Source organism: Bombina bombina, chromosome 4 (assembly GCF_027579735.1).
Source record: "Bombina bombina isolate aBomBom1 chromosome 4, aBomBom1.pri, whole genome shotgun sequence".
Classification (NCBI taxonomy): domain Eukaryota; kingdom Metazoa; phylum Chordata; class Amphibia; order Anura; family Bombinatoridae; genus Bombina; species Bombina bombina.
In genome coordinates this window covers 433,772,902-433,785,413 of record NC_069502.1, presented here as the reverse complement: position 1 = coordinate 433,785,413, position 12,512 = coordinate 433,772,902, and the positions used below count along the sequence as shown (strand labels likewise).

At 38.3% G+C, this 12,512-nt stretch overlaps 1 protein-coding gene across 2 annotated transcripts in view; it reads right to left on the bottom strand.

Moving 5' to 3' along the window:
• MASP1 (MBL associated serine protease 1) overlaps positions 1-12,512 on the bottom strand; it is a 318,359-nt gene that overhangs the window by 25,350 nt on the left and 280,497 nt on the right. The window contains exons 13-14 of one of the 2 annotated variants that reach the window (XM_053710259.1): positions 6,730-6,915; positions 4,811-4,878 (exon numbers count right to left, since the gene is read on the bottom strand). The exons of the other annotated variant lie outside the window; for it this stretch is intronic. Of the exons in view, the coding sequence (XP_053566234.1) occupies positions 4,811-4,878; positions 6,730-6,915 (254 nt within the window). The remainder of the gene's footprint in view (positions 1-4,810; positions 4,879-6,729; positions 6,916-12,512) is intronic. 2 annotated transcript variants of the gene reach the window in all.

The window sequence follows — 12,512 nt, the reverse complement described above, 5'->3', positions numbered from 1 at the left end:
ATTTTTGCTGGATATAAGAGTCTGGCCCTATAGCCAGCTTTAATCAGTTTTGTGCAAAAAGGTACCATCTCCTTCATTGTTTTATGATTTCAAATAAAATTATGGTCACAAGGCATCTGAGTGTCATTTTCTTTTACCATTAACATGTATACCAAGTAAATGTGAAGCAAGTAACACTGGCAGAGGAAGCAGAAAGCATGAGGGCACATCAACATTGAAAGCAATACAGGTCCCTTTGTACTTTGGGATGAAACTGGTAAGGTTGAATCTGCAGCAAATACATTATATTGCACAGGTCAGCATTATGCAGAGAATCAGGCTTGCTGACCATAAATTGATAGACATACAGACACCAACATAGATAAACAGACTGCACATACTATTGGTGTATAAAATAAAGTAATTGGGCTTATCCTACTACAAGATGTTTCACAAACACCTTTAATTTCACTTTGTGTGTACATTTGTATTACCCTTGCAAAACTCATCACAGCTTTCTCTGGAAGAACTAAAAGGAATTCTCAACAGAGAAAAAGCAGGAAGCTGGAAGGACATGGCTCTACCCTGCTTGATGAGCACATATTTTCTTTGGTGAAAAACTGAACTTTTTTTAAAAACACTTTAAAATAACTAAACTAGAAACACGTGAATACCTGTTGTTTAATATCAAGATCCAGGGTGTCCATACTTTGTTTTTAACTCACATGGTGTATAGCCAGCCTAGCTTCAGTTCCTCACACCCTCCTTCCTCCCCTCTCCTTCCTTTCCAAGGCAGGCTTAGACCTTCGTGTCTGACAGCAACTCCAGACTCCTCCTCTATTACCCACTTAATGTGCAATAGTTCTATTTATGCTGAAAGGGGCTAAATAACCCCAGAACGTGCCACAAAGAAATGTAAGCACCATGTGTTCCACACAGTGCAGGGTGATCACACAGCAAGACCACTGACAGGCTTGCATTTAGTGCATTGTAGGAAGTGTTACTGTCCATTAATAGAGGATCTTACTATCACTCTAACCATACAGTGCTCCAGCACTTCCCACCAGCAGCAGCAGTGTTTACTGAAGCGTTTCTATTCTCTGTACAGGGGAAACTTAGTTCCACCTGCAAAAATAGTGTAGGAACTCCATTCACTGTACTTTACCCCTGGACTGTATAACCAATAAGATGACCAATTGCAAAAAAGCAGAGCACACACTGTCAGCTCTGTTCCATGGGTTCATAAAGATAAAGAAAACAAGTTAAAGTGATGGTAAACTTTACATGTTTTAAAATCAGGTACAGAAACTACACACTATTTAGATAGAAACTTAGATGAAACTTTATTTGATCACTTCTAATGAAGATGCGCTGTAACTTAACTTTTAATAATATAGCCGTGCCATTCTTATACCCCGTGCTCTGTCGCCAACTTCAAAACTCATATTTTTTGTAAGATTTGAGATAACGTACAAAGAAAAGTTCTGTACGGCTAGAGCGCCAATTGGAGAACAATTCAAACAGTTAGCTCACAATTAGCTCACACTTGCTGATTGGTGGCTACATTAAGCCACCAATCAGCAAGCGCTACCCAGGTGCTGAACCAAAGATGGGCTGGCTAGTAAGCTTACATTCCTGCTTTTTTAAATAAAGATACCAAGAGAACAAAGAAAAATTAATAATAGGACTAAATTATAAAGTTTAGAATTGCATGCTCTAGGGCCGATTTATTATTGCCTGGCGGACATGATACGCTGCAGTGTATCATGTCCACCAGACATCGCTGAATGCGGACAACATACGCTGTCCTCATTCAGCATTAAACAAGCTAGCCGCTAGCAGGGGGTGTCAATCAACCCGATCGTATAGGATCATTTTGATTGCTGTATGCCGCTCAGAGGCGGCGGATACAGTTAAGGAGCAAGAATACAGTAAAAATGTCTCAAATATCTTTTTCTATGAAAGCCTTTTTGATATACCTATATCAAAGTAAATAGTTTGGGGCCCATTTATCATGGCCCATATTGTGCCTAATGCAACTGTTTCTGCGCGAGCCTTCAGGCTCACCAGAAACAAGAATTAAGAAGCAGCAGTCTCAATCCGCCCAATCTCATACGATGGGTTTATTGACACCCCCTGCTAGCGGTGAACTACTTGTGCAGGGGAAGGCATTGCACAAGTAGTTACCCAGAACTGCTTGTGCAATAATAAATGACGACAGCGTATACTGTAAACATTTATCGATGTCTGGCAGACATGATTGCTACAGCGTATCATGTCCGCCAGACATTTGATAAATTGTCCCTTTATCTCAGCAATACCCATAAAAGACTTGCAATACTATCGGCTAGATTACGAGTTTTGCGTTAAGATGAAAAAGCAGCGTTAACAGGTACTAACACTGCTTTTTCACTACCACTGCTATTACGAGTCTTGCAGGTTTAGGGGCACCGCACACTTCTTTGGCCTTACCGCAAAACGACTAACGTAAACTTCGTAAACCCTTTTTTCTATGGGACTTCCATAGCGCTGGTATTATGAGTCTGTCCTGTTAGGCCAAAAAGTGAGCGGTACACCCTCTACCTCCAAGATTCCTAACGCATTCTAAAGTCAGTAGTTATGAGCTTTACACTACAACGCCGTAGCATAGAACTCATAACTAAAGTGCTAAAAAGTACACTAACACCCATAAACTACCTATTAACCCTAAAACGAGGTCCTCCCACATCGCAAACACTATAATAAAATTTTTAACCCCTAATCTGCCGCTCTGGACATTGCCAACCCACTAGAATAAACATGGCGCCCCTTAGATTCCGATTGGCTGATAGAATTCTATCAGCCAATCGGAATCTAAGAGACGCTATCTTGGATGACGTAATTTAAAGGAACCGTCATTCACTAAGAAGACTCCGGATGAAGAGGATGCTCCGCGTCGGATGTCTTGAAGATGGACAGGCTCCGGGTCGGATGGATGAAGATAGAAGATGCCGTCTGGATGAAGACTTCTGCCCGTCTGGAGGACCACTTCTCCCGGCTTGGATGAAGACTTCTCCCGGCTTTGTTGAGGACTTCGGCGCGGTTGGATGAAGACTTCTGCCGCTTCCTTGAGGATGGATGTCCGGTCTTCAGAACTATAAGTGGATCTTCAGGGGGTTAGTGTTAGGGTTTTTTAAGGGTGTATTGGGTGGGTTTATTTTTCAGGTTAGGGATTTGGGCTGCAATAGAGCTAAATGCCCTTTTAAGGGCAATGCCCATCCAAATGCCCTTTTCAGGGCAATGGGGAGCTTAGGTTTTTTTAGCTAGAATTTTATTTGTGGGGTTGGTTGTGTGGGTGGTGGATTTTACTGTTGGCGGGGTTGTTTGTATTTTTTCTTACAGGTAAAAGAGCTGATTACTTTGGGGCAATGCCCCGCAAAAGGCCCTTTTAAGGGCTATTGATAGTTTAGTTTAGGCTAGGGTTTTTTTATTTGGGGGGGGCTTTTTTATTTTGATAGGGCTATTAGATTAGGTGTAATTAGTTTAAAGATCTGTAATTTGTTTTTTATTTTCTGTAATTTAGTGGGGGCTTTTTTTGTACTTTAGCTAATTGTATTTCATGTATTTAATTGTATTTAGTTTAGGTCATTTATTTAATTGTAGTGTAGTGTTAGGTGTTAATGTAACTTAGGTTAGGTTTTATTTTACAGGTACTTTTGCATTTATTTTAGCTAGGTAGTTATTAAATAGTTAATAACTATTTAATAACTATTCTACCTAGTTAAAATAAATACAAACTTGCCTGTAAAATAAAAATAAACCCTAAGCTAGATACAATGTAACTATTAGTTATATTGTAGCTATCTTAGGGTTTATTTTACAGGTAAGTATTTAGTTTCAAATAGGAATTATTTAGGTAATAATATTAATATTTATTTAGATGTATTGTAATTATATTTAAGTTAGGGGGTGTTAGGGTTAGACTTAGGTTTAGGGGTTAATACATTTAGTATAGTGGCAGTGACGTTGGGGCGGCAGATTAGGGGTTAATAAATGTAGGTAGGTGGCGGTGATGTTAGGGACGGCAGATTAGGGGTTAATAATATTTAAATAGTGTTTGCGAGGCGGGAGTGCAGCGGTTTAGGGGTTAATATGTTTATTATAGTGGTGGCGACGTTGGGGGCGGCATATTAGGGGTTAATAAACATAGGTAGATTGCGGCGACATTGGGGGAGGGAGATTAGGGGTAAATAAATATAATGTAGGTGTCGGGGATGTTGGGGGCAGCAGATTATGGGTTAATAAGTATAATGTATGTGGCAGCGATGTCCGGAGCGGTAGATTAGGGGTTAATAAGAGTAAGATTAGTGGTGTTTAGACTCTGGGTTCATGTTAGGGTGTTAGGTGTAAACATAACTTTTATTTCCCCATAGGAATCAATGGGACTGCGTTACTGAGATTTACGCTGCTTTTTTGCAGGTGTTAGACTTTTTCTCAGCCGGCTCTCCCCATTGATTGCTATGGGGAAATGCATATACGAGCACGTATAACCAGCTCACCGCTCACTTAAGCAGCACTGGTATTGGAGTGCGGTATGGAGCTCAATTTTGCTCAATGCTCACTTCTTGCCTTTTAACGCCGGGTTTGTAAAAACCTGTAATACCAGCGCTGCAGGTAAGTGAGCAGTGAGAAAAAACTGCTCGTTAGCACCTCATAGCTCCTAACGCAAAACTTGTAATCTGGCCGTTAGTTTCTTTTATGCTGTTTGAAAAAGATTTGCATATTTTTTAATTTACATTTAGCAAAGCTATTTTGTTTTAAAAAAATATTTAAACAAGTTAAAAATATTCACCTCCATGAGGACTTCAGGTGCCCTTGCTAAGAACTGTTTGCCCCATCCACTGACAATTACAAATTCACCTAAAAAAAAAAAAAAATGTTTTTAATTATGACCTTTCCACATTTGCTAAAAAAATGAATTGTGTTTACAAAGTTGTGATGTTGAGAGAATATAGATAAAAATCAGCAAATTAATTCATACAATATAGACTCATTTCACCTAGAATCCCATAAAAAAGGGAGGTAATGCCATTTATGAGTAATCTTGAATACTGAGTAGACAGATAGACATTTTGTCCAGCTCTGCCATAACATAATAAAAGAACATAAAACCCATGTTTTTTTCTTTCATTATTCACAATTGTAAACAATGTTCTAATTTACTTCTATTATTGAATTAGCTTTGTTCTATTTGTATCCTTTGTTGAAAAGTATACCTAGGTAGGTTTAGGAGCAGCAATGCACTACTGGGAGAGCTAGCTGCTGATTGGTGACTGCACATATAAGTCTCTTGTGATTGGTTCACATAATGTAGCCGAAATTATCAAGCTCCGAATGGAGCTTGATGCCCCTGTTTCCGCGCTAGCCTTCAGGCTTGCTGGAAACAGTAGTTATGAAGCAGCGGTCTAAAGACCGCTGCTCCATAACTTGAGGCTGAAGTCTTCAATCTGCCCGATTCTATACGATCAGGCTGATTGACAACCCCTGCTAGCGGCCGATTGACCGCGAACCTGCAGGGGGCAGCATTGCACAAGTAGTTTACAAGAACTGCTTGCGCAATGATAAATGCCAACAGCGTATGCTTTCAGCATTTATCGATGTGCGGCAGGCATGATACGCTACATTGTATAATGTCCGTCCGCGCTTTAGTAAATTGGCCCCAATGTGTTCAGCTAGCTTCTAGTAGTGCATTCCTGCTCCTTTGAAATAGGATGCCAAAAGAATGAAGCACATTTGATAATAGAAGTAAATTGGAAAGTTGCTTGAAATGGTATTTTTTTCATCTGAATCATGAAAAACAATGTTTGGGTCAGTTAAAGGGTCAGTTCACTGAAGACTGTTGTTTTTGTGCTCCCCATGACTTGTTATACCAGCTGCAGCATATAAAATGTGTGAGAAATTGCTAATTTATGCTTCTTTTTGCAAAATAAATAGCTGGATTTATTCTTTGAAACCACAGTCCATCAAAATAAGTTAAGCTTGCAGTGCGATAAGATATCGTTATCTTATCACTCAAATGCTTCCCTTTCTTGTCTCTGTATTAATAAAACATTTTAGAGCTTTATCTCTTCTACCTCCCACTGTGAGAGTAATTTCTTCTGATGGCTGTGTTTACATAGTTTCTCAATAGCCTATAGGTATAGAAACTTTCAGTATAGCTAGGGATACTACAGGCTAAATCAGCTATTTCAAATGCCAATACAAAGGCTAAGGATCTATTTCTAAACAATTTAATACACTCCAGCAGGTAAAATGGATAATTTGGAACAAATTAAAAGAGATGTTTTGGGGTAAACTGTCAATTCATGTCAGTTCTGAATATCACAAACATAGAGGGAGTAAAATTCTTGGATGCCCTAGACCCAGCTATGGAAACAAACATAATTTATCAAACATATTAGGTTTATAAAGTAATCATTAAAAAAAAAAGTCCATTGGAAATATGGAAATGATTCATGGAGAAGCTTTTTTTAATTAGCAAGGAATGCATATTTATGCAAAATGCCTACTTCTGATTTCAGACTGAGAGGTTGCTAGTCATGTCTGCATTTGTGTTAGTAGCATAAACATTAGACATTAATATGGAGAAAAAAAAGAATATTAGCTTCCAAATTTCCTTTGAAAAGAAGCAGTTCTCTCTGACATAGACATTACAAGTACACTGTATTAATTTTATAATCATTTACTGTGTTTGTAAGGACAACAAAGTACCTGTTTGTACTTGTTCCAGAGGCAGGCAAACAGGCGTCACATAGTCATTGAGAAAGGGTTTTTCTGAAAGTTCTACCAGTGCAATGTCATACTGGAAGGTCGGAGCTTTGTAGTCTGGGTGGATAAAGACATTCTTGATTTGAAAGCTTTGTTCAGTGTCATCCTTTAGAAATGTTCTGTGTTTACCTAATAGAAGAAAATAAGAGACAGATGATTAATTAAATGTATATTAATGTCTCTCCCATTTTGTATCATCTATATACAATGGCAGGTTTTGACCAAATGTCACTGTAAATACTGTGCCTCTCATTTCCACACAATAATACATGCATGCTATATCATTTGTGAGGTTTAGTTTCCTTTAAGAGCAAACATATTTTCCACAAAAACATTTAGATAACAGAGTTTAGCCTGATTTAACTCTGCCTGGACTAGAAACCACAACCTTTAGGTTTGAACAGGCACTGCAGTTGACCAGTTTACCAATTTAAAGGGGCATTTAACACTATGGGGCCTATTTACTATGGTGCGAGTGGACATGATCCGATATAGCATATGCTGTCGGCATTTATCATTGCACCAGCAGTTCTTGTGAACTGCTGGTTCAATGCCACCCCCTGCAGATTTGCTGCTAGCAGGGGGTGGCAATCAACCTGATCGTCTTTAGACCGCTGCTCCATAACTGATCCTCTGCCTCTGAGGCTGCGGTCTTCAATCCACCCGATCCTATACGATTGGGCTAGTTAACACCCCCTGCTAGTGGTCAATCTAACTAGGAAACAAAGTATTTCAAGTCTTTTATGGGTATTGCAGAGATAAAGGGGCTGATATATCAAGTGTCTGGTGGACATGATCCGCTGTAGCGATCATGTCTGCCAGACATCGATAAATACGCTGTCTCCATTTATCATTGCACAAGCAGTTCTGGTGAACTACTTGTGCAATGCCTCACCCTGCAGATTGGCCGCTAGCAGGGGGTGTCAATTAACCCGATCGTATGAGATCGGGTGGATTGATGTCTGCAACCTCAGAGACAGCGGACGAGCTAAGGAGCAGCAGTCTTAAGACCGTTGCTTCTTAATTCCTGTTTCCGGCGAGCCTGAAGACTTGCACGGAAACAGGTGCATTAGGCACAATACGGGCCATGATAAATGGGCCGCAAAGTAATTACTCAGATATAGGTATATTTAAAAGGCTTATTAGAAAAAAGAGGAATTGAGCCAGTCTATGATATATAAAAAAATAGCATTTATTTCACCCAATTGGGTACTTAAAAGTCTATAGTCACTTCACCATAAAAACACACAAAAGTGCAAAAGTTCAAAAGACAGCTGTGAAATTAAGCATACACGTTTCGGCAGGAGCCGTAATCATAGCTTAACTAAAGCTGACAGAGGTATAAACTTAAATAACCCACATTCCACAGCCATTGGTTAAAACAAAAACAAGATTAAACACAGCTGATTAGAACTCAATAATTTAACCCTTAATACCTGAAACACCATGTAGGGAAGGGATAAAACAGCCCTCTATATCATATACATCTTAAATTCTTAAATGCATCTTAAATTACTAATAAAGGATTTCCTAAACATGTAAATATAAATTAATAAATTATACAGACTTTTAGTTCAGCGGTTAAAAGTAAAAGAGCATGCCTCATTACTTAGAACATTGTAATTACATCTGAGTACAGGTGGCCCTCAGTTTACGACGGTTCAATTTGCGCCGTTTCAGAATAACACACTTTTTTTTTATATTGAAAAGCATTGACTGCTATTGAAAGCATTAGCACATGCATACATTAAAATAGCCAGTAGGTGGAGCTTTCCGCTTGTGTTGCAGCAAACACATGCAAAGAAAAGCAAGCCAGACATGATCAATGGATCAGCTTTCAAAGGAACAAGATCTAGCAGCCACTTCCCTTAGCTGCAGACTCAATGCAGAGAACTGTTTGCAGAAAAAGGCAAGTAAAAAACGTTTTTGTTCATTAAACTTAGTTTGATGATGATGCAGTCTGTTGTGTGATTAAACACAGGCAGGCTAATCAGTGTATAACCAGACCTGAGCAATGGATCCGTTTTTAAAGGAACAAGATCGAGCAGCCATTTCCCTTAGCTGCAGAAAAATGGAAGTAAAAAACATTTTTCTACATTAAACTTAGTTTGATGATGGTACAGTCTGTTGTGTGATTTTGTTTTTGTTCATTAAACTTAGATTGATGATGATACAGTCTGTGTTTGTGTGATAATTTCATTAGGTGCGGTTTAGCAAATGTTTTTGTTTATTAAACTTAGTTTGATGATGATACAATCTACAGTATATTTTTTGGTTTATAATGCTGTTTATCATTTAAAGTCTTCATTTCAAAGCTTTAAAAATAATGTATTAGGTGTTACTTATGACAATTTTGAGTGGGACCTGGAACCTAACTCCCTCACTTCCCATTGACTTACATTATAAACTGGGTTTCAATTTACAACGGTTTCAATTTAAAACCATTCCTTCTGGAACCTAACCCCGGCGTAAACTGAGGGATACCTGTATACACAAAAATATATACAATTCTAGGTAAGGATCAAACTCATCACCTATTGATCCATAGGTGAGGGACCTAGCCATTGTACTAGACAGGATAATGATAAGAGCCAGACCTACCAGGATGTGTAGTAAATCTACAGTGTGAGTGAACCTGGTCCTAACTTTATGTAAGTGTTCCTAGTGAGAAGATAATAATTTAGACTACAGGCATTTCTTAGACATGAGTGAGAATGTTAGTGCTAACTAACAAATATGATAATGGTACACAAATCCAAATAACCTACTTTAAGAATAAAAATAAAAATAAATAAATAAATAAAGAGAACAAAAATATGAAAAATAATAATAATAATAATCATAATGAAAATTATATTAATATTGTAAAATGGGATACAGAATATGTTAAAATTAAGATTAGCATTGATATTAAACTAAATCAACATAAATAATATTGAGATAAATCAATACGAATGAAAATGTAACATAGTTTATCAGATGCGGGAGGAATTGAACACATAACCTTGCTGTTCAAGGGTAAAGGACCTAGTCGCTGGGACAATATATCAAATATAGCATAGTAGTATTAGCCTACCTAATATGTGGGCATAATTGGATTAGAAACTCAGACTCGATGGTGGTACTCCACACACATATAGCCCTTATTAGACTTGCCAATGATTTATAAGATCGTATTCAGAGTTGAAGCCCTGAGGAACTCTGGTCTCCAACCTGAAAATCAAATACATTTCGTTCCTGCTCAGGATTTTGTTCTTGTCCCCCCCTCTTTTGGGAAGGACACTCTTATCAATCACCTGCCACCTAAAGGACTCTATACTCTTGTCATGATGCAAAGCAAAATGTTGGACCAGGGGGGTAGTAGACTTCCCCAATGAGATTGTAGAGAAATGCTCTCTAATCCGTGACCCAACATCTCTGGTCGTTTGTCCAACGTATTGCCTTTTGCATATGACACAGGTAATGAGATAGATAACATAGGTGGAGTTGCAATTCAGGCAATGCTTAATAACAAAGCATTCCTGGGTAATTTCAGATTTGAAAGTTTTAGAAAATATTGCATACTCACATGGTTTGCACCTGTTTCTCCCACATTTATACATCCCCAAATGGGTAAGCCATGAGCTTTGTGTAGATGATACAGGGGGCAAATCAGATGGAGAAACCATGTTACCTATACTCATTCCTCGTCTATAGGAAGTTCTGATACCTTCCTCTACACAAGGTACAAGTTTGTCGTCAGCGCTAAGGATATTAAAGTGTTTCCTAATAATACCACAAATTTGTTTGTACTGTCTGCTGTGTCCTGTTACAAAAGTTACACCCCCAAACTTACTTTTAGCTTTATTATTTTCCTGTGTGTCCCTCAAAAGTTGATTACGGTTAATACCTGCCACCTCCTTATTAGCTCTATTGATGACTCTATTAGAATATCCTCTTTGTCTGAGGCGTAAGTTCAATTCTTTAGCTCTTTTCTGGTAATGACTAGAGTCACTATAGTTTCTTTTTAAGCGGGACCTGACGGCACTGTGTACACAGATGTGTACAGTAAACCAATAGCAGGGAACTCCCTGCTCCATGCTAAATCATGCCATCCGGATTTTGTTCCCTATGCAGTAGCCAATGGGCAATATATCCGCTTAAAAAGAAATTGTAGTGACTATAGTCAATACCAGAAAAGAGCTAAAGAATTGAACTTACGCCTCAGACAAAGAGGATATTCTAATAGAGCTAATAAGGAGGTGGCAGGTATTAACCGTGATCAACTTTTGAGTGATATTGGTATCTCAATATTATTTATGTTGATTTAGTTTAATATCAATGCTAATCTTAATTTTAACATATTCTGTATCCCATTTTACAACATTAATATAATTTTCATTATGATTATTATTATTATTATTTTTCATATTTTTGTTCTCTTTATTTATTTATTTATTTTTATGTTTCTTCTTAAAGTAGGTTATTTGGATTTGTGTACCATTATCCTATTTGTTAGTTAGCACTAACATTCTCACTCATGTCTAAGAAATGCCTGTAGTCTAAATTATTATCTTCTCACTAGGAACACTTACATAAAGTTAGGACCAGGTTCACTCACACTGTAGATTTACTACACATCCTGGTAGGTCTGGTTTTTGTCATTATCCTGTCTAGTACAATGGCTAGGTCCCTCACCTATGGATCAATAGGTGATGAGTTTGATCCTTACCTAGAATTGTATATATTTTTGTTCATACTCAGATGTAATTACAATGTTCTGAGTAATGAGGCGTGCTCTTTTACTTTTAACCGCTGAACTAAAAGTCTGTATAATTTATTAATTTATATTTACATGTTTAGGAAATCCTTTATTAGTAATTTAAGATGCATTTAGGAATTTAAGATGTATATGATATAGAGGGCTGTTTTATCCCTTCCCTACATGGTGTTTCAGGTATTAAGGGTTAAATTATTGAGTTCTAATCAGCTGTGTTTAATCTTGTTTTTGTTTTAACCAATGGCTGTGGAATGTGGGTTATTTAAGTTTACACCTCTGTCAGCTTTAATTAAGCTATGATTACGGCTCCTGCCGAAACGTGTATGCTTAATTTCACAGCTGTCTTTTGAACTTTTGCACTTTTGTGTGTTTTTATGGTGGAGTGACTATGGACTTTTAAGTACCCAATTGGGTGAAATAAATGCTGTTTTATATGTCATGGATTGGCTCAATTCCTCTTTTTTCTAATATGTCTATATCGTCCAGTCATTGAGCCCTTCCACTCTTGCCTGGAGTAGAGCCTTTCTGGTCAGAGGAGACGCTTGGATCTCTCATTGGATATCGTGACAAGCCTCTGTGAAAGCAATCCTTCCGATTGGTGGAATCCTGTCCTACCTACACCACGCCTACGATTGGCGTTGCAGAGAGCGGTCTGGAGCTTTCGGTACTTACCGACTGAGGATAAAGTGTACAGTTGGAGGGAGACGTTCCTTTAGGCACATTCGCCTTTGGTCAGGACCCGGCATTATCCGTTTGGTCCCTTGGTGGTTACGTAAGTCCTAAGGTTTAAGCTTTATTGTTTACCCACTTGTCTAACTGGCAGCCAGCAGTCCCAATGCCCATGCCTTGGCGGTTCCCTGAGAGGATTTGAGGATAGCTGGGAGGTAAGCCATATATGAATACATCTTGACACTGGTGACTTTCACGCTACTGTCGGCAGACAGCGGTCCTAACGCCCATGCTTTGG